The sequence below is a fragment of the Exophiala xenobiotica genome, assembly GCF_000835505.1.
Source record: "Exophiala xenobiotica strain CBS 118157 unplaced genomic scaffold supercont1.7, whole genome shotgun sequence".
Taxonomy (NCBI): domain Eukaryota; kingdom Fungi; phylum Ascomycota; class Eurotiomycetes; order Chaetothyriales; family Herpotrichiellaceae; genus Exophiala; species Exophiala xenobiotica.
The window spans coordinates 3,229,186-3,253,719 of NW_013562488.1; the positions used below are offsets into that span (position 1 = coordinate 3,229,186).

Here is a 24,534-nt window from a genome sequence, read left to right on the forward strand (position 1 = left end):
TCTGGAATTTTTTTGGTCGGAGAAGATTCCGCCGTGGTGCCGAACCGCCGACCCCACCGGGTCGAATATGTGCCAATAGGACGGAGTACTACAGTACATACTACGTGCACGGAACATTATGTCAGCATCTCTACCAGTTCAGGCCTCCCCTCTCGATGACTGACTGCAGGGTCTAAGGTCCTCCATTTTATGGTGCCTGCGCCCCAACTTCAGTACAATTTGAGATTCCGATCTACATGGCGGGCGACACGGCAACACAGCTGGTCGAGATCTTTGGTACATACCCAGTCTCAAAGACCTTCGCGGTGACCGACAATGTTCCCGATCTGCAAGAGACGGAAGTCCCCGCATACAGCGCTGCTTTCGACGTTGATCCTACAGCGAGAAGACACACTGCTTGCGATGAGTGCAGTAAGTTTGAATATTTTTATGCAATCACCAGGACTAAAGAAGGACTTAGGAAAGCGCAAGCTGAAATGCTCGGGCGACCCGACAGGCTGCGAACGATGCCTCAAACAGAACCTCACATGCCACTACTCGGTGCAGTCGAAGATGGGACGTCCAAGAAAGAGGCAGAAGATGGATGAATCTCCCGAGGACAAGGAGCAACCTGCACCGAAACAACAGCAGCCCCTGTCATGCGGTCAGCCCGGCGTCAAGCCACATCACAAGCAGTGCCAGAAAGCCATTGCAAGAACCGAGTTCGAGAACGTCTGCAATGGTCCTATCTCCCAATCTATACGGCGGTCAGCGGCCGTCAGCAATACTTCAAATTCGACCTCTCAAGGCTCCAGCAGTACTCCGCCGCACGACGCTCCCCGTACCCCTCGCGATGGCGACCTGGTATCGAATGTATCGTATCCAACCGACGTGGCCCTTTGGCCCGACTTCTCCGACATGACCATGCTCCCCGTCCCGGTACAAGAGAGCCATGAATATGAGGAGAACAATGCCTCTATTGACCTCCCAAATCCTGCCATTGACCCATATCTCGCGGCCCAGCATCACAATCTCGATCCTAACCAAGCTTACCTATCTCAATTACCCGCAACACCGGACTGTCCATGTCTACCGAACCTATATCTCACGTTATCTACACTTTCAACACTGTCTGCCTTCCCCGTCTCCTCAGGCACGATCGACACCCTCTTAAGCGCCCACCGCACCGGCCGCAGCGTGATATATTGCAATATCTGCCCACAGAAATTCCAGACCGGCTCACAGAACGTGATGCTGAGTAGCATGCTCATCACCGTGCTAGCAGACCACTGGCACAGAGTGAAAAAGGCGACCGCAATAGACCTTCGAAACGGTTTCACGGACGACAAGAACAACACTGCAGTGATCGATGTCGATTCAAACATGACAATTCGGCAAGAGTTGGAATGGCGAACTTTCGGCTACAAGCTCGTCCGAGCATGCGTGTTCAATGATGCCCCTGTCCCAAGCCCGCCAGGGTCGAATAGGCCCGTCAGCTCGCCGTCCCCGTACACACTGTCCGACTTATGCTGTGCGCTCGAACGTCGGCAGAAACAGTGGCATGGTATAGAGACCGAGACGGGTGAATTTCCCGAACGTATGACCACCGATCTCGCTCGAGGGCACACGTTAGGTATGACCCTGGAGGAGATTAGGGAATGTGAAGAGCATGCGAGGACACAGGGGGACGATGGGCTGCTGTGTTTGAGGATTGTGAAGCATGCCAGGATGATCATGCGGAGTCTCGATGGTGGTCCGCCGAGGCTGGGTGATTCATGAAACCCATATCAGAGGGCGCATCACGACATCACGTCCTTTTTGAGGCGTTTAATACCTTGACGACGAAATTCCAAAATACCCCTATATTGTTGAGAATATAATTGCTTTTCTTCGATTCCGGCGTCCGCGTCCTGTGTCGCACTGATCTCGATTACTTTGCCGGTTCTCTGCTCGCTGATGAGTACAAAGTTACCGCACTGCCTCTTCCTCTTGGGAGGTGGCATCTTCTCAAGCAAGGATTATCTACTTCATTACGTGGAATGGTGACTCCTTGCATTATGCTAGTCCTGCTTGACGTATTCAAAATAGTTCATTTGGTATATAGATGTTTGTCTGGTAGGGGTTTTTCTATACAACTCCTCAAATCTTCGTTAACGTCGTTTTATGTAGATTTTTCTTTTGAGCATGGGATCAGTCAAATGTCGGTACAGATCCTTCTCTTTCCCAGATGGTTTTGCTTCTCACCCAAGCATAAGATGGCACTTATAGGATGACACATTTTTTCGGCAACCCACACGGTCCGCTCTCGGTCTTTTCGTCATCCGCATTCGTGGTCGCAGGCTGCTGGGTTGTTTTCGTTCCTGCTGCTGCTGCCGCCGGCGCCGGCGTTGTTGTGGGCGCAGGCTGAGGCTTCGCAGCAGCGGCAGCCTCCACCTTCCTTTCGTCCTTGTTGCTGCCATCTAGTCACGCAAAGCTCACCTTGCTGACGGTCTCGTAGAAGCCCTTGCCCTGGGCCTGCGCGAGCTCCAACTCCTTCGGGGTGGGTTGTCTGCTGCCGTCGCCCGAGGCGAAGGTCCCTGCGCCCCAGGGCGATCCGCCGCGGACTTCGTCCAGGTTGCTCAGCAGCTGGAAGGTCGTGGCGTATCCGAGGGGCACGTAGATCATGCCCTGGTGCACCCAGCAGGACAGGGCGTTGATGCAGGTCGACTCCTGGCCGCCGCCCGCGGTGGCCGTGCTGACGAACAGGCCGAAGTATTTGCCGTACAGGGCTCCGCTCATCCACAGTTGGCCGAGCTTGTCGATGAAGGTCTTCCACTGGGCCGAGTAGGTGCCGTAGCGGGTCGGGATGCCGAAGAGGAAGGCGTCGTAGGTCTTCATCACGTCGGGCGTGATGAAAGGGATCGATGTGTCTTGGGCTGGGGCGTGCATCTTGCTCAGAACCTCCCCGGGGAGGGTTTCTTCGATTCTAAGTCGAGCATGTGCGGTTAGCTATCTAGAGGCTGCTGGTTTTGGTGGCAGGGATGAGTATGGGATTGGTAGATGAGTAGGTAGGGAGGAGCACGTTCTCCGGAGAGCTAGGCGTGGGACAGAGGGTAGAGGAGGGAAAGAGAGTGGGCTGTCGGACATACTGGAAAACATCAGCAGAGCCACCGGCTTCTTCGATGCCCTTCTTCTCGGCCTCGGCCAGTTTGGCGACGTGGCCGTACATGGAGTACTACAGTCGTGTTGTTAGTCTGCATAACGAACGGCATTGCCCGGAACAGGCGAGACGCACGTAGACGATAGCGACCTTGGGAGCCATGGTGACTGGATTGAACTGTGTATCTTGAATGATATGGAATACAAATGTAGCTGAGGATGGAGAGAAGAAGATCCGAGAACAAAACGGGGGATCAGGCAAGGCTTTTGTATCCGTTGCTTTCTGTCTCTCGGAAATGGTAAATGCTTCTCGTACCAAACAACAAAAAAGGCCCCGCCTCTGGCTGGTGGCTTCATGGCTTCATGACGCACAAACGCCGGCAACCCCTGTCGAGCATTTCTCACTTCTGATTCCTTACTGAAGCAGCCTCTCATGAGCGTCAGCAGATGATGACCGATCCATTGGGGTGTCTCCGTTGCCACGACTACTGCGTCTCGATCTGTTCAGTTTTCGATTTCGAACAAGGAGGGGGACAACCCGCACCAGCTCGTAAACTACCAGCACTTTTGACGGGCTTGGGACCTTCAGGACCCTTGCAGTTGCAAGTCCACGCAAGTCGTAGTGGTATTAGTGAGGGGCACCATGATGGCACCTAGAGGGGAGCTCATGCCAGGCTTATGAAAAGCTGACTGAGGATTGTCAAATCAAGCCAATCGTGATGCTCCACCCACCACCAATATGCGGAATGGAGTCGCCCGATGTCAAAAGCATCACCGCCATCATCCGCACTCTTTGTCAGCCAGGAGCCACCCAGCAGCCACCATGCATCTCTCGCTCCTGTCAAGCAATCCTTCGTCAGCCTCCAAGATGCTTCGAACAGGTACTATCACGGGAGCGTGGGGAGGTACTCGAGGACCTTCGGTGACAGGTTAGCGACCGGTGACCGCAACGGCGATGCCCCGGATTCTGACCTCGCTTGTGACTTCGGAGGTCTTGTTGTCTACTGTACTCGCAACCCCCCTTCTGAGATTGCTGGTTCGCCCGGACTGCTTCAAAGACGGCCACTACATTGTCAAATACAAGTAGTAAGGATCTGTACCACAATCCGTGCTAGGAAATCTTTTCTTGAGACTCGAATCTTGTGCACAGGACTACTCGTACTGCAAATCCCAGCTGTTGCTGGAGAGACCAGAGCGATCGCTAATGCAAGGTACCAATCTGGGATGCCCAGAAGCATCGGACCAATCCCAAGCAGTCCTTTGTGCTCTGACAAGGTCCCTATCATTCTTCCTCCCAGCGCACCATCTGTTGCCTCTCCCAAACTCTACTTGCACTGCTGACGATGATCTCGGCTCTAGCCAGCAACTTGTCTTTGAACTTTTCGGCTGCTTCGCCGGCCAGCTTCATCTTCCGGGTTTGTGCCTGCATCATGACAGGTACCAAGGTCTGAGGGTCGGCTTCACTGAGAGCTCTTACACTCTTGAACCCATTTTCCCAGAAGATCCGCGCCATGCGACTCTTAACAAAGGCAACCTGGGCCATTTCGAGAAGATCTGCTCTCGCTCCTGCACGGAGTCGGTCAAGCATGTGTTCCAACACGGCACCAAGCATGCCCCAACCCATTCTGTCGCAGAACTTGATCATGCCCGCCGCGAACCCGTGGCATGTCTGAGCCAGAGTCTGGATTTGTCCACGCGGAACACTGTATTTCACGCTGATCTCATGGACAGGGATTTCGTTGCAGAGGTCTCTCAGTTGGAAAGCCGAATAAGCCCGGCGGTAGATTCGGGCTAGACGAATCTCATCTGACGTATTCTCCTTCAAATCAGCACCACTATTGACAAGGCGATTGACGAATGCAGGATTGACTCCAACCAGCCGCAATGCTCTCATTCCACTTTCGTCAAGATTCTCCAGCTGGTCACGAAATGTCAACCAAGAGATTTCACCCATACCAGCAGTCTGCACTGGGGTGAAGAGGTAGAAGATGTGCATATCCCCATCCATCACAAACGACTCCAGTGCTCGTCGCAATTCAGAATGGACAAATACACCATCTTCGGGACTTAGGCCAGATGCGACAACGGCCAAGCCTAGCTTGGTGGGTTCGAGACAACCCTCGTATTCGGTCGTTTGGATCAGCTTGGATGCCAGTAGGTCGCGGATCGAATGTTCGACCAGCTCTTCAACCACAGCATGGTCTGTCGTGTGCCAAAGCAGGGACGAATGGACGTATTGATCTAGCGCGACCCGACTGGAGGCCATCCGAATAGCAACAACCTCAAGTACTGCTCGTTTGATGCCCCTCTTTTCCGGTGTCAAACAGCTGATAACTGGCGGCATCTCAGCTTCAAGCAATTCCGCCACTGCCTCAAGATCTGATTGGTGACAGCACAAATATGTCTCGCCGATTTCATCTTTGCCCTTCCTCCCAGCTCGACCACGCATTTGTCGCAACATTGCAGGCCCTACCAGATCGCGACCCATCCGGGCACCATTAAGGATCACTCTCCGTGCGGGGAGGTTAATTCCAGCGGCGAGGCTGCACGTAGCCACCATAACCTTGAGGATACCTACATCGTAAGCGTCCGCGACCAGGTCTCGTTCTTCTATGGTTAGTCCGGCATGGTGAAACCCAACGCCACAGGGTACGGTTTTCAGCAAGGACTCTTCGAATCCACCAGGCAGCGCACGGAGGGATGCTAACAGGTCTTGTCGCCTGTCATGCGTCTGTGGGTCGCAAGCATCGACCGGTATGGTATCACTGATCAAGCAAGCAGTCCTTTCGGCTGCCATCCGACTGTTGCAGAACACAAGCGCACCATGGCCAGCGACAGCAGTCTCGACGGACAAGGCGACGACTGCGTTGGTCATGGGATTCGCCAGGTCTTGGTGGTCAGATTTGCTGATGGTTTTACAGGCTTCTGGCTGTGGTGTCGAAACCACGCTTTTAGCGGTCAATTGGCTGGCTGCTCTGAAGAATTCTTTGGCATTTGCTGTCGGATAGACTTCGTTCTCGTAGACCAGATGTTCCTCGATGGGGATTGGTCGGTATTTTGCAATATAGAATCTTGCATTCAACCACTTCGCCAGGAGTTGCGGGTTAGGGAGCGTTGCACTCATTCCCACAATCTGGACGCCAGTGTCCAGAGACATCAACTTGGTGGCAAGCAGCTCCATGAGGTATCCGCGATGCTCATCGTTAAGCATGTGGAGCTCGTCGAGTACGACCGCCGCAAGTTCGCCATGTTTGCCTTCCTCAATCGCAGTATTGACAATTGAGTTGGCTTTCTCAATTGTGCATACAGCCACGTCCCAGTCGCACCAGTTCGCCGACGATTTGCTGCCTCCGAAAAATCCAGCTACTCGAATCAGGGTACTGGATCGGCGCCATGTTGGGTCTGGTTGGGCATTTTTGATGTCTTCAACATTCTTGGTCACGCCATCAACCAATGCGCGCAGCCACTTCAGCTTCTCTTGGACGAGAGCAACGTAAGGTAGGACCAGGATAGACTTCTTGCCGGGGTTTTCGATGATTCGTTTGAGGAGGAGGATGTCCGCTACCAGAGACTTGCCACCACCAGTTGGAGCTGTATAGACCAGGTTCTGTTCTCCATCTAGCAAGCCTCTGCCTAAGAGACACGACGATTGCCACGGGTAGATAGAGCGCACGCCTAGTGACTCTAGGTTGTCGACCAGCTTCGAAGGTAAGCCATAACGTGAATGGCGAAGTGTTAGGAGTGGGTTTTGTGAGGGGCCTGGAGTGGATGATATTCTTGGAGGCAATGGTACAGGACGCGACGCAGTGATGGCCTGGCCGTGGTCCGCGGTTTCGACTGGTATAATCCGGCTTGCCTGCAGACGTGGCGGTGGAGGTGGTTCACGGGGCCTCGGCGAGAGAGGAGATGTAGTTTGTGCGGGCAATTGTCGAATTGAGAGGCTTTGCTGAATAGGATGCACGTGCGGTGCTATTTCAATATCGTCACAGCCCCGTTTTGTTCCTGCAACCGGGACGACGTTGTATTTCTGATTGCGGGCAACATCAAGCGTCGTGGGCTGTCCGTAGGTCACCGTCGGCCGTTGCCACGTGGGTGCCATCAACAGCGGAGAGTCATGATGCGATTAGTGAGGAGGAAATGCACAGGATACAACATATCACCACATTCACGGGAATAGGCTGGCCGATCAGGTTTTTATCCGTCACGGTCGTTGCGAGAATGATGGATGATGATGGGCATCCCAAGTTGAAGTCGATCTTTACCCCGGCAGGCGCCATAAAACGCGCGAGAAGTAAATAGCCGAATCCCGAAATGGAATGGCGCAAATCTGGGCCTCGGGTCGCCAAGCCACCCGAAACCTCAGAAGCAATACCAGGTATCGGAGATAAAGTGCCCTGCAGAATGGCCAACAACACCTACCTGATGCAGTTATGCAAAATGTAAACGAGACTCGAAGATATCAAGACTGTATGGATGGTCATTATACGGGACCCGCATAGTCTCTGACTAACGTGCGTCATATTCTGGGACTGGGTAGCGGCGGGTCCTTCCAGGCGAGGCAGGAAGGGGATAACGGGAGCGCAGAGAGCCTGCGAAAGGAAGAAGTGGGCGATGACACGTTGCGAGTGATCAAAAGATGATGAGTGGGGAGCAGGTTTTGCCTGGATTGTTGCGAGACACCTTATTTGATGGAAGAGTCGAGCCTGAGGGTGATCGTTGGGGCACCCAAGAAAGAACACGAAATCATCGAGCACGCACATTCTGGGGTTAATGCCAGCAAAACTGAGCGCCTAATGGTCGCAGAGATGGCCTCCAACGAAGGCACCAATTCATTTGAGGGCGCCCCTTTCAGAGATGGCAGGATATGGAAGATGGAAACCTGAGTTACCTTAGGTAAGGAAGAGCGACGTGGTCGAATTAGTCAGGTGACGCCAAGCACTGCGGGCGCTAAGAAGCCTAGTGAGCCTCGGTGGGGCCCTGCAGCTCGAGAACCAGACTTCGACCTCATCCAACTTGTGCCTGTCAGAATACCACGGCCACCACAGCCACCGCAGCTTTCTCCTGCATTTATTAGGAGTCCGATATCCATTGGAATGAGAAGTGCACCATGTTTGAAGATTGAACCCACCAAGAATGCCAATATGCGCAATTGTAGTCGGCTACGCAGCTCTAAATAGCGGTGGCCAACCTCAAAGGATTGACGGTGGAAAACTGGCGAGTAATAAGAAGGGGGAATGCCGACGTTCAAAGAGATGTTTCACAATCTTGACGCCCATCCGTTGCCCATTTTCTTTCATTTCGTTCATTTCTTTTTCCAATCTCTTTCTTCATCATCTGAACATTTAGGTGCCTAAGGTAGGTAAGGTAAATATCAGACATCTGAGGCCGACGATTCTGCATCTTTTCTGATCCTTTGTCTGGCGGGTAATGCAATCATCTGTCGCCATCGTACCTAGGTATCGAGTCAGATACTGATCAAGATTTCCCTTCCTTCCATTGCCTTGGCCTTACCATCAGTGCATCACTACTGGCATTTGCCTTGCATGGTGTCCACACTTTCACTAATGGGTTTTTGCTCCTCGTGTCTCGTGTGCTCAGGGTGTCCTGAAGGTGTCCACTTCGCTGTAGCTGCGGCTGTTTGTGCCTTGGTGCTTGTCCTCCAAACAAACTCCCTCTAATTGTCAACCTTCGCATTCGCATCTACTCGTACCATACCTGTGCGTGCTGTGCCTACCTTGTCCGTCTGATCCGCCGACCCAACTCCTAGTCATAGTCATATGCCATGCGCCTTGTCCGTCGAATATCTCGGCGTCCTATCCGTCACCCACTCATTCCTTGAACACTGTCACTACAAACCGACGACCTGCCACTTCACCAACTAACTAACCTTCCGCTACCATCACCCGACTAGGGCCACATTTCTTCCTTCCGCCGTTTTCTTGCCTTCCCCATCATTTCCTCTTCTTTACTCTTTGTCCTTCCTCTCTTCACCCACTTCGACCGCCATTCTCTTTTATTTTTCACTTGTACACTTCTACCGACCGTCCGGTTGAGTAGTCGAGTGGTCCTCACGGTCTTCTATTCCTTTCCTTTTTCCCGCGCTGGGCTCGATCGCCACGTCACCGTCTACGTTCGGCTACATTGCGAAACTGATCGATCCTGGCGCGTGCCTTGTTATATCGTCCGCTCTGCCGTCTTCAGCGTGCTCTACTGGATTTGCATCACCGCCACCCTGTATTACCCACCGCGACGCTCCTTGCCAACAACATTTCCTCGGCCTCGAACGTAGCAATCTCATCCACCAGCCCGCCAAACTCCGCCCCTCGCCCTCTCCTGCCGCGTCGACTACAAGCCCGCTGGTAAGCTGATCCAACCTTCGTCGCAGCCCTGCGTAGGCCACCTCACGCCGCACCCGTATCCGCCCACGCCATGCGATAAAGCCAGAGCTCGGCAAATTTCAGTCACCGCGCTTTTGTGCCTTGACTGGCCATGTCGACTTCTGAAATTCCATCAGAGGCGGCAGCGTCTTCAGGTGCGCAACCCGAAAAGCAGTCTGACGCACCCTTGACCTCGCCAAACGATGCACCGCCAAGCGCAGTTGCAAACAGCAATGCTACTAGCATGGATGTGTCGCCCGCACCCGAAACTGCGCTTCCCCTCGAGACGCCCCAATCTCAGCCCATGACTGCTACCGCGTCTTCCTCCTCCCAAAATCCTCCGCAAGAAAATGGCAGTGCTGGTACCTCTGCTATCTACGGAACTCGGTCGAGAAATCGCACGGGGACGCGTCCTAACTATGCCGAGGACAAGGACTTGGATCTAGAGTTGGAGGCGAAGGAGGCTTCGCCTAAAACTAGCCGCTCCAACAAGAGATCCTCTGCTGCTGCTGCACCGGCGGCGGTGGCGTCGGTGGCCGAGCAACACACAACATCTTCCGGCTTTGCAGCCATCAACCACTCCGTGGTCGACCTTGCTTCTGACAATGTTCCCACTGGTGGTACCTCGACTCCTGTCTCTGCGGCAGCACCTGCGCCCTCGAAGAAAAGGAAACACCCTGGTAGCAGCCATTCGGTGGCCACAAACCACGCCATGCCCGCGAATTCGCGGTCGCGGCACGCCGCTCCAATGCCTCTAAAAGGGTTTGTGGAGACAAACATGATGAGCTTCTCGAAATGCGGACGCAAGCTGAATGCGAAGAAGCAATTAGTCGCGGATGACGGCACCGCCGTGCAGACAAATGGTACGTCCCTTGGAACGGTGAGCTCACGGAACAAGCCTAACTTTTCTTAGATCATGTCTATATGGTTTGCGAACCTCCTGGCGAACCCTATTACCTTGCGCGTATCATGGAATTTCTACATGCGAAGAACGATCCTGAGGCTCCAGTCGATGCGATACGAGTCAATTGGTACTACAGACCGAAAGATATCCTTCGGCGTGTTCAAGATACAAGAGTCGTATTTGCTTCCATGCATTCAGATACTTGTCCACTCAACTCAATACGAGGAAAATGTAACATACACCACTTGTCTGATATATCCAACATGGACGAATACCGCAGTCAACAAGATTCTTTCTGGTTCGATAAGCTCTTCGATCGGTACATGCATCGATATTACGAGGTCATACCCACGCACCGAGTCGTCAACGTTCCACAACACGTCAAGATGGTCCTCGACGAGCGATGGAAGTTTGTCCTAGTCGAAATTGGCCGAGGTCGCGAGTTGACGAGTGAGAGCAAGAAATGTACAAGGTGTGAACAATTTGCGAGCAACCACGACTCGGTTGACTGTGCAGTGTGCAAGAGGACGTATCACATGCAGTGTGTCAGGCCACCACTATTGAAGAAGCCTGCTCGAGGGTTCGCTTGGGCTTGTGCTGCTTGCAGTAGAGCTCAAGAGATGAAGATGGATGCCCGGAATACTCCGGCTTCCGAAGCTGCACATGGCGAGGACGATGATTTCATAGACGAAGACGAGGATGAGTCTGGACCCAAAATTGACGACACTCGCGAGAGCAGTGCTGCTCCCGAAGCGCATCCCGCACCGACAGCGGCTCAGATTGCGCAGGCGAATTTATGGCCATGGAGATATCTCGGAGTACATTCCCGCGTGGAGGACGCCTTGGACTACGATGACCGCATATATCCTCGTGCCAGTTCTAGACTAGGGCCTCGTCATCAAGCTAATGTCAACGTCTGGCATGGTCGGCCTGTCGAATTGGTGAAACCTGCCGAGATCAAGAAAAAGTACAAAAATGCAGACGGGAAGAGAGATAGACGGGCCAGGGATGCCGGAACCGACACCGATAAAGATCACCGACTCAAGCGTCCGAAATGGGTGGTCGATGAGCCCGTGGGCTATATCGCTCGTGGGCAGGACGAACCCATCGACATCAAAGGCAAAAAGGAGCACACTGCTCAATTGATCTTCAAGATGCCGGAAAATGCTGAGCCATCGGACAGGGGCAACGATGACAGTGTAAGACCAGAAAACGCCGAGGAGCTTGTCGACGACTACATGAAGAAGGTTAGACCGATTGCAGCACAATATAACTTGTTGGAGTCTTCCGTCGACTTTCTGACTAAGGCCATTGAGAAGTTGCAAGAAAACAACTTCAATGTCGATAAAGCTTTGGAGGCGATGAAGGGACTTTCCCTACGAGCCGACTTAAAACAACCAGATTTGAACCGCGAAGAAATTAAGCGTTTCGAAGAAGGTGTCGCTAAATATGGAAGTGAACTTCATGCGGTATCTCGCCACGTTGGGTCAAGCGTCAAAGAGTCTCGGATTGTCCGATTTTACTACATGTGGAAGAAGACAGAGAAAGGTCAACAGATCTGGGGAAATTACGAAGGCCGGCGCTCCAAGAAAGAATCGAAGCGAGCTGACAAGGATGGTAACGTCAAGCTCCTGGATGAAGTCGCTGATGACAAAGACGATTCTGCGTTTGACGAGGAGAAAGCAGCCCAAAAGAAACGTGGATTCGTCTGCAAATTCTGCGGTACAAATCACTCTCGGCAATGGCGTCGTGCGCCAGCCACGCCTCCTGGGACGCTCGTGCCCAAGGATTCCTCCGCCAAAAATAGCAAAGACAAGAGTGGTTGGCTTACTCTTGCATTGTGCGGCAGGTGCGCATACCTTTGGAGGAAATACGCGGTACAATATGAGGACATCGAAGAGGTGTCCAAGAAGATAGCAGCCTCAGGCAGCCGTGCAGCTAAGCGGAGAGTTGACGAAGAGTTGCTGCGTCTCATCCTCGAAGCGCATCAAATGTCAGGAGACCCCATACCTCCACGTGCAGTTGATGAGGTCAACAAGGCTGGTATAGAGGTCCCGCAAAATATCATACAGCCGGAAGAACCGCCAAAGAAAAAGGGCAAGACCGACAAAGATGGCGCAAACGCGACGGCAGACGTTGTTCCCGAGAAGAAGAAAGCACCCGAAAAGCCGCAAGAACCACCTCCGATCGAGCCAGATCCCCCTAAGGTCAAGGTTCATCCATGCGCGATATGCCGAGTTATCGATGTTCCTGGTCAAGAACTGCTTAAATGTCGGGACTGCAGATTGCATGTCCATGGCTCGTGTTATGGGGTTGGCTCGAAAACTAACACTAAGCCTTGGTTCTGCGACATGTGCAGAAACGACCACAACCTGCAGGTTTCCACTACTTACGAATGTGTTCTGTGCCCAGTCAAATTTACGCATCAAGAGCTCATGGAGCCGTTAAAGCCTTCGCATAAAAAGAAAACCGAGAGGGACCGTGAGAAGGAACGCATCGAGCGCGAAATCATCCAGGAAGCCAGTCGCCGTTGGCGAATGGAGCAAGAAGCTGCAGGTCGCCCCGTCAACCCTCGAGAGGCCCTCAAGAGAACAGCTTGGAACAATTGGATGCATATCACCTGTGCCCTGTGGACGAAGGAGATCAAATTTGGCAATGCAGAGTTGCTGGATGATGCCGAAGGTGTGGGTTTCATTCCACCAGAGCGGTTTGAGCCAATATGCAAACTGTGCAAGCAAGGCGGTTATCCCACCGTGAAATGTCACCAGTCGAACTGCAACACCTTTTTCCACGTTGGCTGTGCTCACCAGGCTGAATATGTCTTCGGTTTCGATGTGGCTCCTGTCAAGAGCAGCAGACGCGACTCGGTGAACGTAATGAAGCTTCATTCAGAATCTGGTATCGTCACTGCAGCTATTTGGTGTCCGACTCATACTCCACCGACCTTTGTTCACAACATGCTGGAACCGACGGAGGGTGGCCTGACTGCGATGCAGTTGTTTGCTCGTACCTACAAGCAAGTGGACAATTCCGTCACTGGGACAGTCCGACGAGCCGCTCAGTTCACTGCGAACTTGCCGGTCACAGCACCTGCTGTCCAACCCATATCCAGACGTGGATCGATAGTCAACGGACTACCCAACGGCATGAACGGACAGATCGATGGTCCAAGCGTGCGATCGTCGCCTGCCGTGGAATCCCCTCGAGACTTGGGAGAAGGATCTGCCGAGTCCAAAAATGCTGAGGAAACGGACAAGAGGGCTACTGGTCACAAGAAGTGCTGCACTTGTCTAGTGGATGTCAGTCCGCGATGGTGGTCTTTACAGCCGGCCGAGATACAGGCTCCGGTCGCTAATCGATTGGGATCAAGTCTGGCTCCCGACCATGCGACTAGTAATGGGTCTCGGGATGTTGTGATGACAAACGGTATCGTCAAGGCCGAACCTGCGGAGACCAATTCTCTCAGCAACATTGCTCACAACAAGGACCGATCGATGTGGCAATGTCACAAGTGTCATATCCTGAAGCGAACGCCTCCTTCCTCGCCGTCTCAAGTCAGACCTCGTGAGAAGCCTCCTTCAGAGCCAGCGCCAGCCCCGGCGCCAGTACCAGCTTCAGCTCCAGCTCCAGAGCCTTTTGCCTATCAATCATCCTATGCTGCGCCTCCACCAGCGGCTTATCCTCTGAACCGGACACCACTAGAAGGAGCACTACCACCGCCGCATTCTCATCCCCCCGGTCCACCGCCGCCTCCTCCTGGAGCCCCTCTTCATCAACCTCCATCTTGGCAGAGTCCTTCAGGGTGGTCATCGTCTGCGATGCCCGGTGGCCGTCGACCATCTCCACCGCCTCTCGGAGGAGGATATCCTCCTGCCTATCGATCACAGTACGAGGCTCCTGGCTACGGCCGACCACCGCACCACTCTTACTCGACTGTCCCTCCACCACTCCCACCGCCTCCTAGTGCAGGACACTTGCCTCAGCATTCTCCTCCCTCTGCGCCATACGTCGCTCCGCCTCACCAGACTCCACCCACTACGTCGACTCCACCGCAACCGGCGCGGCCGCCTTCCCCATCGCGGTATGACCGACCACCAGGGCCCTCGCCGCATCTCGGCTTACAGTCTAGTATACTGTCTCGATCCTTCGCTCCGGAGCCTCATCGTCAGCCGAGTATGGGCTCTCCTGTGAACGGCTACTCCGCACTCCACTCAGCCGCGTCTAGGTTGTATGGCCAAGTCCCTCCGCCACCACCTCCACCTCCAGCCGTCACAAGACAATCACCTTCGGCACAGTCACTCGCACAAATTGCGCAAGCTGCGACCGAGCAGAGTGGACGAACACATTCGAGACAAGCTAGCGTCGAAGTCACGAGCACGCCACGGTTTGGGCCGAGACAATTCCCGGAGAGTCCTCATCAGAGACCGATCACTCCGGCTGGTGCAGCAGGACTCAAGGATGAGAGGAGAGATGGGCCGGGTGCAAGTGCTAGCCCGAGTCTGAAGAATTTGTTGAGCTAGTGGTCTTCTACTAAGATTTCGCTCTGCAATTAGTGTCGAGATGCACACAAATGCTAGCCCGGGCGATCTCGATCAAATTACTCTACATGTATTCTCGCAATGTGTTATGTCGGATGAACATACGGTACGGCCGTCGGGGGTTTTGATAAAAGAGTTGAGGGTTGCCTCGCTCCTTGATGAGAGACCTTTTTTTTGTTTTCTTATTGGTAGCAAGGGCCAAAGAACGAGGAGTATTTAGATAGATCCTCGATAGGGGATGTATGTGTAAGATTTCAAGGAATGAGACATCCTTTCCAACCAAAAATTCTCTGCGGTACAGTCGACCTTGCTACCACCCTTTAGATTTCAGTAGGCATTCACATCTCCTCAGACCTTGTCCAGTCCCGAGATTTCCTATCTGTCCAGTTCATGGTTCAATCGCTGGACATTGAGTTACATTACGGCTGAACAGAATAGTACTCTAGCAGATTGGTGTATGGGTGGTGAGGCAGAGAGCTCTAGGATAGATAAGGAAGCGAGAAAAGGGACTTCGACCACAGCAATCTTTGAGTTTATTGGGTATTGCTCTCCAAGATGGAGGCTGTGAGCACTGGTGATGGTGAGGGTGATGCCTTGCAGCTAGCATGGCTATCCGATCATACGCCTATGCATCAACATTTTGTGTGTGCAGCAGACCTTCGTGTCGACACCGGCAATGCTCCAATCACTTCTGTATGTCCGTACAATATGACGCTGAATCGTTATCAGCTGGATTTTTCGTTCCCCATATTCCCGCCGGGCATTGCTGAAATGGCGAGACCCAATCCTTGTCGTAGTCTGCCAATTGGACTGTCTCCGCTCATTCATCATCTTCATCATCATCAATGACGCGCCTCTTCTTTCGGGCTTGTGGGCTGTCCCTCGGCGCAGTGTCTTCGTCTTCGTCCTCGGCTGCACGTTTCGGCGTGGACCCTCTATCCCGCTCTCTGATTCCTCCTCTCGTCCGATTCTCGATCACCGTGTCCCGGCCATCAATGGCAAGATCATCGACATCAGGATCCTCTTCTTCTGCTTCAACCTCATCTGCCTCGTCGTCGTAGACCTCGGGCTCTTCATCACTAGCAGCAAGAAAGTCGTCTTCACGATCGTATTCATCTTGTCGACCACGACCACGCGGGTAGTCTTCATCCTCGTCGTCCGAATAGATCTCGCCGCGACGGTTTCTCTTGGGCCGTGCTTTACTCTTGGTTCCGCGCGCTGTGGGCATGCCCTCGTCGTCTTCGAGACCGGCGATGCTTAGGCCGCCGCTGCGACCTAGGCCAGAGCGACCAAGAACGCGGTCCTTTCGCAGTAGTAACCGGTCTTGTGCGTTTTCTACCTTGCGGAATGCTCGCAGTTTCTCTTTCTCAAACAGTTCGGCCTCTTTCTTCCTCTTTTCAGGATCCTTAGTCGTGATTTTGAAGCTAGAGAGAGGGTCGTGCATTTGTGTTGCTGCTGCGAGGGATTGCTGGAGTTTCAGGACGGATTCGTCTGCAACGTCTCCGGTGGGTTGGATTTTCATGGACGCATCGAAGGGAGCAATGATTTGAGCGTCGAGGCCCACTGCCGCGTGAGGAGCGGCGAGGTAGTTGTGAGTATCTTTGTTCGGGTCGTAGTCTGGTTGGGACGAGCCAGGCTTCTTAGGCCAGCCTTGTCTCAGGGCGGTGGTAGAGATACGGTAGTGGTCTTTAGGAGAGGATGCGATCTGCAGAGTCAAGCTACCGTCGGACCATCGAATGATGCGGGAGTTGGACTGGAGAAGTTCGGCGTCTTTGGGGTCGCGCCGCCAGAAGATTGAGCTGGCTGCGGTAGAGAAGGGGGAGAATTTCGCGGTAGGGTCGACTGCTGGATCCCGGCCGTCGTGAGGCTTTTGAGGAGCTTCATAAGTAGCTGGGTTGAAGTTTTTGTGTTTGACGCCCAGGAACGGAGGCATGTTCAATAGGTAGAGCTCTTCTCCTTCCGGGGGCTTGACTCGTGCCATGTCTATGTTCACTAGTCGGAGTGGTTTTTCTTGTGAGTATGCTTCCTCGCCGTCTTCAACGGTGTGTGCGATTCGGTCGGTTCTTCCTTCATCGTCGCCGGAGTCGAGTTCAGAGTCGTCGATTTTTCGCTGTAAACTACGGATTCAAATTAACAGGGATTCAATAGGCACTGAAAGTAAAGCCGTACTCGTCGCCTTGTGCGGGCTCTTCATCGTCGTCTCCGAATAGATCTGCATCGTCCGACGCGTCTCCTCCGTTCAGGTCTTCCGGAATGTCAAGATCCTCGAGGTCGCCATTTCGAGGCGCAGATTCCACGTCTGCAGACATGTCGAAATCCAACCGGGTGAGTATTGGGAGCAAAGGACGGCAATGAGGTTGCGGTCAAAGCCAATTGAAAGGCACAAGACCGTCAAAGAACCGGATCACGACAAGACCAACATAAAATACTGTTGCCAGTCCTATCACAACGAAAATGCCGCCCAGTGGGAAGATGGGGACAAAGGACAGCGCGCAGACGATGCACACAACGAAGTCATGAAGATTAACCATGGCGCTATGTATTAGCGCCTCGGCTAACTTGCTTGAGTGAGGGACGATGTGTTTCAATGTGAACTACGGAGTATCGCTCTCATGTGAAGTAAACCTCACTCCTTTTCACGTCGACTCTGAGAATTGTGAGAATTTTGTCGTTGAATCGCGACCAGAGCTCTTCCAGAATAGTCCGAACGCAATGGCGACGTTCTTTCAGAGCGTGTATGTATCCCCTTGTCGTGTCCTCTTCTCCGATCCCCTGCACCGCTTGTTTACCCATCTACCCAAGAACCTCCCTAAATAAAGCGACCATGAAGTGGAAAATCAACTTTCACGGTCTTCTCAAGCCGTTTCAGGCCGCTGACAATGCCAGCAGTCGTCAGGGTTTCACCAGAAGCAACACGAAGAGCAATCAGAACCTTAAGGCGCAGTACAATGGCTCTCAGTCACCAAGCCTTCAACAAGCACCTCCTATGCCTCCTCTGACGAATTCACCCTCATTATCCTCTACCTTCAGCCAAGAGAGTGCCTACCAAGATCAAGAGCCGAAGAAGTTCATGAACGAGAAACACGCAAAGTGTTCAGTGAAGGGCAACTTTCTCACTTTGGCTGCGCAGCCCAAGAATGTCGAGCTGGGGGAATGGCTTGCCCATCAACGTTTGTGATACTTTCCAAGTCAAAAGATGGGTTGCTGATGGTTTACAGTGGTGGAAATGAACAGACTTCTCACTGCCATGATCCAAGTCATTCAGGAGGCTGACACTAATACTGGGGTGCCTCTGTGCAATGAAGTCAGCTGTCCCACAATGTCCGCTGGACGGTATGTTGCACGTGAATTGGAGTGAGTCGCAGCTGATGTTCTACAGTCTCACATACACCTGGCTTGAGAATGGACGACCAGCCAAGATCCCAGCGCCATCGTACATTGTGCGAGTCCAGAGATGGATCGTGGGCAAGATCCATGACGAAAAGACCTTCCCTACCACACCACCGCCCAACGTTGCCAATACCGCATACGCATCCGGAGATACAGACTCGACGCCCAATTCGGCTCAGACTCCTATTGCCGCTGGACCGACCAATCTGAACCAGTCCCTGAACGCTCTGGCTGGATTGCAAGATGAATGGGTTGGCAAGTCCTCAGGCTTCCCACAACACTACCACCAAGATGTCAAGAGCATTATCAAGCAGATGTTCCGATGCTATGCTCACTTGTACCACAATCACTGGGACAACCCATTCTGGCACATCAACCGACACTTGGAATTGAACAGCTGCTTCGTCCACTTCATCACGGTTGCCATGTACTATGACCTCTTGCCGAAGAAGGATATGGAGCCGCTCCAGGGACTCATTGACATCTTTATCAGTCAAGGCGTCGTGCCCAAGGAAGCTGTTCAACAACATGTCAGCTAGTTTGTCAGTGGAATGTCAGAAGACTGTCATGTCACTTGGCACATTTCAGACCCGACTCTTGATCGAGTGTGACTACGATGTCTACGGCAAAGATTATGAAAGCAAGTGCATGCATTTAGCGATGACTACGGCGTTTAGAGGAAACAGAACCCGAAATGGCTGATGGGAATGGTATTGAAGATGGTGAATAGCATGGCACTGGTATTTGCAGCATGTTACTGATGTTAGGCGAGCTTGGCTGAGCGGCTTAAAGTTACGAGCATGCTTGGCCGGAGATTCATCGAGCTACAGAATATGTGCTTGGCACATTACATATTTCGGGTTGAGGGCTGCATATCGAAATGTCAGAGGATGAGCTCGAGATCAAAGTGTAATAATCGAGATCAAAAAAAGAGCTCAAATCGATGACTTTCACTCGTACCGGTTCTGAGCTCGATGCTATGGAGGTCGTTCTTACATTTGTCCCTTACGCTTCATTCTTTCTTGCGAACTTATCGAAGGCGCCATAGCCTCACGCTCCTTTCACGAGAGAGATGGGGATGCCTTCGTCTCTTTCCAGTACCCTCGCAGCAGGAAGATGATGCTGACGACCAAACCTAGACCTGCAAGGCCGGTGCCCAGATACCATGCGCCACGATACCCATGCAGTACGTCTTCTGGTGTTTTGCCTCCATTGTTAATGTGGACGTCGACAGTCCCTGCGAAGCCCAGGCCAAGAGAGATGCTGTAATTGACCACAGTGTTGATCAAACTGGCCGCTATGCCTTGATGCTCTTTGCTCACGCTGTTGGAGAGAATGATGGTTGCTGCCGGAAAGGACATGTCCATACCCCTAATAGCCGCGGAGCGGAGGTCAGCTCATGAATCTTCATCAACGAAGAGCCGTGATGAGAAGGCCAGGGGTCTACTTACCATGGAATGACAATCACGCAGACAAAGGTCTGAGCCCAGTAAGTCTGGCCAACTGGCGCTGTTGCAATGAGAATTTGTCCGATGGTGAAGAAAGTAAGTGCGATGGTCATCACCCAAGCAGCGCGCAATCTGGACAGTATGAGGCCAGTACAGATCGATGCCAATGCTCCGGATATGGCGACCGGGCAGCAGTAAGCCACAGCGAGTAGTGGAGATGCGCCTCGGAGGTTTTCAAGAAAGCTGACGAGATAGAATACCCAGATACCTTAAACACTTCTGCGTCAGCTCATCGCAATGGCGCTGGTTCGATGTTGGGCAGTCCACTCACCGAATGATGACCAACCGCAGGCAATGCAAGCAATGACGAACCCCACGTCGGCAGAGAGAGCTTCAAAGGGCACAAGGGGGGCCTTCGATACCCGAAATTCGACGTAGAAGAACAGGGGAACGAGAAGTAGACCAAGGAACATACAAACATAAACATAAGCCTTCTGCCAACCCACAATCGGTGCCTGGTTCCAAGCGAAATTGAACAACACCAAGGCTAAAACACCAACGACTGCTCCTGGTATGTCCAGAAGTTGGACCTTTTCTTCGAGTGAGCGTTTCAATCGTTGCTCCTGCGGTGGTTCTGGAATCACGTAACTGGCGACAACGACGGTAATTGCGAGTGTGGTGGCGAGAGAGAAGAATGCCCACGGCCACCACGTTAGCGCGAAAAGCCCGGCAAATGCGCCTCCCACAATTGAGCCGCCTGCAGCAGAAGTTAATACCCGGACGAGGTGACAGAAGGTAGAGCGCGTACCTGGAGCACAAGCGCCAAACAAGGAGAACACCATCTGCAAGTAGTCAGAAAGTTGTACCAATGGAGACATGAACGAAGAGTATGACTCGTGCTAGAATTGTGCAGTCTTTCGGGAATGAGAACACTAACATCTTTCCTCCTGCCGGGTTTATAGGTGGCACCCAGCAAAGCCAGTCCATTTGGTAGGGTTATAGCCGGACCAATACCTTGAAAGACTCTGGCAAACACGAATAGGACATGATTCGAGTAGACGCTCAAACCTGCCACGGTCGACCATAGCGCAAACCAACTGAAACCAATAAGAAGGAGACGTTTGTAGCCAAATAAGTCACCTAGGCGACCGGATAGCAGGATGAAGGTACCTGCAACCCGTTAGAGCACTGTACCGACCCTGACCAAGTCCGGAATGTAAGCTCTTGCGTGGCCTGCACAGCTTCTCACAAAGAAGTACATACCGACAGTCAGAGAATATCCAGCAATGAGCCAACTTAGCTCGTTGGGATCGGCCAGACCGAAGCTCTCTCCTATTATGGGCAGAATAAAAAGAGTTTGACCGAGTCCAACCTATCCATGTCATTGGCACTGAGAAGCTGCACTGGAAGGAAGGCAAGCTTCAAAAGCTCTTGCAACGCAGTTATAGCTTCATCGTGAGACTTACCTGGGTGGTGAACTGTGCCAGGCAGATGATTCCGACGAAGAAGATTTCTCTTAGGAGTGGCATCTGTTCCGCGATCGACTTAGTCCGCCTCAAGGAGGCATCATCTTGGTCTTGGCCAACTTCTTTCTCGAGCAGAGCAGCATCACTGATGACTAGCTCTTGAGCTTCCGGGTCAGGCTGGGCCGGTAATCCCTCGTTTTGGTGGCTTGTAAGGTTAAGATCGTTTCGGCTAGCTATTGGGACCCCTTCAGGTGCCCCGGTATGTCCCTCGTCTTTCAAGGCCATGGCGGAAGTTAGTAGGTCATTGACATCCCCCTTCGATGGGGTGCGCCATCTTTATGGACGAGACGGAGTACTTGAACTGAAGATACGGGACGGCAATCCAAGTATGGACTCCGTGGGGCACGTCATGTCCCAGGAATGGTTTCTCGACCCACCCGGTTAAAATGTCCATGCGGATGGATGTGGAGTAACAGGTCGATCATGCAGACATGATCAAGGAGCAGTTTTCGTGCGAAAGTCTTGCTTGGGCGACGAAGCGGGTCGCAGCACTTTTGTTCGTCAACGATAACTGATGCATTCATCCCTCAGTGACAGACAAAAACAGGTCTCATAGCAATACCGACGCGTATGAATGTCCAGTGGAGGCCGCAAGGCTTGATAAGCAAGATCGGCTTCCGCAAATGCCGCCCATCACCGTGCGGTAATGGTTCCGTGCTCGGTCTGGCTGATATACTAGTAACATAGGAAACGGTTGCATGAAGGCAGTAAAACACTCCGTCCACAAAGCAGGGTTGATCTGGTCAAACCTGTCAATGGCTGAGAATCCCTCTCAACCTGTCCTTACTCAGACGCTTCTGGAATAGCCAGATCTTCGATTCCATTGGGCTACTTGAGAACGTTGACCATGACAATATGTTTGCGCGAGTTTGATGGCTGACGATGGAGAGTTAGGACGAAGCTGAGTGTTATAGTTGGTCCGAAGGAGAAAATGTCCAGTCTAAAGGGTAGTATTGGGCCAAGATTCAGGTCGTATGCCGTTTGAGCAGAGCCATAAACGACCATCGCACCGACGACAGACCGCCTCGACAGTGAGTATAGTTGTATGCAAGTGAAAGATTGCGAGGTGTCGTTCAGGCTGGCCAGGCCAGTGTACTGTGTGCAGCTTGCCTGAAGATATTAATGGAAATGAAGATGAAGATGAAGAGTGATTGTAGGAATTGTCGACAGTGACGTCAGCGACCGATGAGTTCAAACTTCAGGCTCGTTTGCATGGCCTTTGCAACACCTCAATCATTCAAGACTACACAGTAGCTGACTACGAGTTGTTCTCTTTACCAGCCCTTGTATACGCATTCAAAGAGCCTTGCGAAACGTCCAACATCATGTCACGGTAAAAGGGAAAGAACTGTAGAAAAAAAATGGTACGCAGCCCCGATACAATCTCACATGTCCGACCTAACCATTGCCAGGCGTCGCTACTGCGCCAAATCGTAGCAGGACCACGAGCCAGGCATCCTGAAGCCGGCCTGGACTTGTGTTATGTGACCGACTACAGTGAGTTGAGCACCTCCTGCGATATGCCGTGCTAACTGCTTCGCAGTCGTCGTCACCTCCGGACCCAGCTCAGTCTGGCCAAAGAAAGCCTATCGAAATCCCCTCGATCAATTGATTGCCTTTCTCGACCGCAAGCATGGACAAGACTGGACCATCTTCGAGTTTCGAGCAGAAGGAACGGGGTATCCTGACTCGGAAGTCTACAATCGCATTCACCATTTCCCCTTTCCTGACCATCATCCTCCACCTTTCGCACTAATACCCAACATCATGGCCGCAATGCGAAATTGGATCCGCGGTTACGACGAGCAATCTGGTGATGTTTTGGACAACACAAACAAGAGGGTCGCAGTCGTGCATTGCAAGGCTGGAAAGGGACGCAGCGGCACTGTTTCTTGCTCATATCTCATCAGCGAAGAAGGATGGCCAAAAGATGATGCTCTCGTGCGCTTTACTACCCGACGTATGCGCTCCGGGTTCGGGCTCGGTGTGAGCATACCCAGTCAGCTACGGTGGGTCGACTACGTCGATAGGTGGACAAATAAGATGAACAAGATCTACAAAGACAAACCGGTGGAGATTGAGGAAATCCACGTTTGGGGGTTGAGGGACGGTGTGAAGGTGACTGTGGAAGGCTATGTCGACTCTGGTCGCAAGATCCACCAATTCCACACTTTCAGCCGCCACGAGAAGATAAGTATGGACCAGGGCACGTCCAAACAGCCAACGCTTTCAGACTCGAAGAAGGACCTCGAAGTGCTGAGCACTCCACCTAATCGGACACCACAATCGTCCTCAGTGAGCCTTAATAGCTCTGCGAGCAATACACAGAACGTGATCCTCAAGCCATCCACTCCCTTGATCTTACCCACCAGCGACGTCAACATAGACTTTGAGCGACGGAACAAAGCACCTGCAGGCTTCACCATGGTGACCTCACTAGCTCATGTCTGGTGGAACGCGTGGTTCGAAGGTGGTTTTACGGGGCGCAAGTCTGGTCAATTCGAGATTGAATGGGAGGCCATGGATGGCATCAAAGGAAGTGTCCGGAAAGGCACGAAAGCACTCGACGCATTGGTGGTCAAATGGAGATATAAAGAGGATGAGATGGAGCGAGTCATCACGGAGCCGGCCAAGGGAGAGCCGGTGCCTGAAAATCCGCCCGCAGATTGGCGTGGTGAGGACGACCATGATACTAAACCTGCAGATGGGATGGACAGCGGCCGGTCTGGAGGAGGTCTACTCACGGTGGGCGCTACCATCAATGCAGGAGCGAGCACGCTGAGCAAGGAGTTAGGGCTGAGGAAGTCTGACCCTAGCAGTGCTAACATGTCTCGCGCGTCGAGCGTGAAGGAAACTCCCACGCGCAAAAGCACTGAACTTCGGCGAGCGGAATCTGACTCTGAGGAAGAGGGTGTTAGAACATATGGCGTGGATGAGATGCCCGATGGAGAGAGCGAAGGACGGCAAGATACGTCGACCGGACGCGCAATGGAGACTGGCATGGCCAAGGTTGCTCATATTGTTTCCAAGATGAAGCCATCGAAGGATGGTGAGCCTGAGAATCCCATTCAGGAGCATTCAGCATAAGTGAGGTTTATGATTTAGGACAGCATTGATACCCGAGACACGATTGGCGATAGAATAGCACAAGTGGTACGAAATATACTTATGATATCCGTAGAACGGTAGCGGTATGTTCTGTGGGAGCAACACCAGATCAAACCTGCAAAGAGA

At 52.6% G+C, this 24,534-nt stretch overlaps 8 protein-coding genes across 8 annotated transcripts; 4 read left to right on the plus strand and 4 right to left on the minus strand.

Annotated features, from left to right (window-relative positions):
* Window positions 1-221: 221 nt before the first annotated feature.
* Window positions 222-1,873, plus strand: PV05_11903 (uncharacterized protein). The gene is made up of 2 exons (XM_013455432.1): window positions 222-411; window positions 461-1,873. Exons 1-2 carry the CDS (start codon window positions 237-239, stop codon window positions 1,756-1,758), a joined length of 1,473 nt encoding a protein of 490 aa, XP_013310886.1. The 5' UTR covers window positions 222-236; the 3' UTR covers window positions 1,759-1,873.
* Window positions 1,874-2,049: 176 nt separating this feature from the next.
* On the minus strand, window positions 2,050-3,972 carry PV05_11904 (NAD(P)H:quinone oxidoreductase, type IV). Its single transcript, XM_013455433.1, has 3 exons — window positions 3,254-3,972; window positions 3,108-3,193; window positions 2,050-2,944 (listed from the first exon to the last, which is right to left on the minus strand). The coding sequence occupies exons 1-3, from the start codon at window positions 3,278-3,280 to the stop codon at window positions 2,443-2,445; spliced, it is 615 nt and encodes a 204-aa protein (XP_013310887.1). The 5' UTR covers window positions 3,281-3,972; the 3' UTR covers window positions 2,050-2,442.
* Window positions 3,973-4,211: 239 nt separating this feature from the next.
* On the minus strand, window positions 4,212-7,534 carry PV05_11905 (uncharacterized protein). Its single transcript, XM_013455434.1, has one exon. The coding sequence runs from the start codon at window positions 7,214-7,216 to the stop codon at window positions 4,400-4,402; it is 2,817 nt and encodes a 938-aa protein (XP_013310888.1). The 5' UTR covers window positions 7,217-7,534; the 3' UTR covers window positions 4,212-4,399.
* Window positions 7,535-8,877: 1,343 nt separating this feature from the next.
* On the plus strand, window positions 8,878-15,222 carry PV05_11906 (uncharacterized protein). Its single transcript, XM_013455435.1, has 2 exons — window positions 8,878-10,357; window positions 10,408-15,222. The coding sequence occupies exons 1-2, from the start codon at window positions 9,607-9,609 to the stop codon at window positions 14,916-14,918; spliced, it is 5,262 nt and encodes a 1,753-aa protein (XP_013310889.1). The 5' UTR covers window positions 8,878-9,606; the 3' UTR covers window positions 14,919-15,222.
* Window positions 15,163-17,411, minus strand: PV05_11907 (uncharacterized protein). Its single transcript, XM_013455436.1, has 2 exons — window positions 17,106-17,411; window positions 15,163-17,053 (listed from the first exon to the last, which is right to left on the minus strand). The coding sequence occupies exons 1-2, from the start codon at window positions 17,243-17,245 to the stop codon at window positions 15,757-15,759; spliced, it is 1,437 nt and encodes a 478-aa protein (XP_013310890.1). The 5' UTR covers window positions 17,246-17,411; the 3' UTR covers window positions 15,163-15,756.
* A 164-nt stretch (window positions 17,412-17,575) lies between these two features.
* PV05_11908 (uncharacterized protein) lies at window positions 17,576-19,513 on the plus strand. The gene is made up of 4 exons (XM_013455437.1): window positions 17,576-17,671; window positions 17,826-18,106; window positions 18,155-18,269; window positions 18,316-19,513. Exons 1-4 carry the CDS (start codon window positions 17,649-17,651, stop codon window positions 18,863-18,865), a joined length of 969 nt encoding a protein of 322 aa, XP_013310891.1. The 5' UTR covers window positions 17,576-17,648; the 3' UTR covers window positions 18,866-19,513.
* On the minus strand, window positions 19,247-21,837 carry PV05_11909 (uncharacterized protein). The gene is made up of 7 exons (XM_013455438.1): window positions 21,241-21,837; window positions 21,038-21,146; window positions 20,712-20,944; window positions 20,583-20,616; window positions 20,106-20,531; window positions 19,778-20,042; window positions 19,247-19,697 (listed from the first exon to the last, which is right to left on the minus strand). The coding sequence occupies exons 1-7, from the start codon at window positions 21,523-21,525 to the stop codon at window positions 19,388-19,390; spliced, it is 1,662 nt and encodes a 553-aa protein (XP_013310892.1). The 5' UTR covers window positions 21,526-21,837; the 3' UTR covers window positions 19,247-19,387.
* A 187-nt stretch (window positions 21,838-22,024) lies between these two features.
* On the plus strand, window positions 22,025-24,478 carry PV05_11910 (uncharacterized protein). The gene is made up of 3 exons (XM_013455439.1): window positions 22,025-22,664; window positions 22,713-22,797; window positions 22,844-24,478. The coding sequence occupies exons 1-3, from the start codon at window positions 22,662-22,664 to the stop codon at window positions 24,385-24,387; spliced, it is 1,632 nt and encodes a 543-aa protein (XP_013310893.1). The 5' UTR covers window positions 22,025-22,661; the 3' UTR covers window positions 24,388-24,478.
* The last annotated feature ends 56 nt before the right edge of the window (window positions 24,479-24,534 follow it).

Excerpts from the sequence above, each read along its gene's own strand:
- PV05_11903 (XM_013455432.1), top strand. The coding sequence starts at position 237 with ATGGCGGGCGACACGGCAACACAGCTGGTCGAGATCTTTGGTACATAC. Across the intron at positions 412-460 it reads CACTGCTTGCGATGAGTGCA|GAAAGCGCAAGCTGAAATGC; the intron begins GTAAGTTTGAAT and ends AGAAGGACTTAG.
- PV05_11904 (XM_013455433.1), bottom strand. The coding sequence starts at position 3,280 with ATGGCTCCCAAGGTCGCTATCGTCTAC. Across the intron at positions 3,194-3,253 it reads CCAAGGTCGCTATCGTCTAC|TACTCCATGTACGGCCACGT; the intron begins GTGCGTCTCGCC and ends ACACGACTGTAG. Across the intron at positions 2,945-3,107 it reads GGCTCTGCTGATGTTTTCCA|AATCGAAGAAACCCTCCCCG; the intron begins GTATGTCCGACA and ends TGCTCGACTTAG.
- PV05_11905 (XM_013455434.1), bottom strand. The coding sequence starts at position 7,216 with ATGGCACCCACGTGGCAACGGCCGACGGTGACCTACGGACAGCCCACG.
- PV05_11906 (XM_013455435.1), top strand. The coding sequence starts at position 9,607 with ATGTCGACTTCTGAAATTCCATCAGAGGCGGCAGCGTCTTCAGGTGCG. Across the intron at positions 10,358-10,407 it reads CACCGCCGTGCAGACAAATG|ATCATGTCTATATGGTTTGC; the intron begins GTACGTCCCTTG and ends AACTTTTCTTAG.
- PV05_11907 (XM_013455436.1), bottom strand. The coding sequence starts at position 17,245 with ATGTCTGCAGACGTGGAATCTGCGCCTCGAAATGGCGACCTCGAGGAT. Across the intron at positions 17,054-17,105 it reads GAGCCCGCACAAGGCGACGA|TTTACAGCGAAAAATCGACG; the intron begins GTACGGCTTTAC and ends TTGAATCCGTAG.
- PV05_11908 (XM_013455437.1), top strand. The coding sequence starts at position 17,649 with ATGGCGACGTTCTTTCAGAGCGT. Across the intron at positions 17,672-17,825 it reads GCGACGTTCTTTCAGAGCGT|TCGTCAGGGTTTCACCAGAA; the intron begins GTATGTATCCCC and ends CAATGCCAGCAG. Across the intron at positions 18,107-18,154 it reads GGAATGGCTTGCCCATCAAC|TGGTGGAAATGAACAGACTT; the intron begins GTTTGTGATACT and ends GATGGTTTACAG.
- PV05_11909 (XM_013455438.1), bottom strand. The coding sequence starts at position 21,525 with ATGGCCTTGAAAGACGAGGGACATACCGGGGCACCTGAAGGGGTCCCA. Across the intron at positions 20,043-20,105 it reads CTGCGGTTGGTCATCATTCG|GTATCTGGGTATTCTATCTC; the intron begins GTGAGTGGACTG and ends GAAGTGTTTAAG. Across the intron at positions 19,698-19,777 it reads TGCGTGATTGTCATTCCATG|GGGTATGGACATGTCCTTTC; the intron begins GTAAGTAGACCC and ends CGCGGCTATTAG.
- PV05_11910 (XM_013455439.1), top strand. Across the intron at positions 22,798-22,843 it reads GTGTTATGTGACCGACTACA|TCGTCGTCACCTCCGGACCC; the intron begins GTGAGTTGAGCA and ends ACTGCTTCGCAG.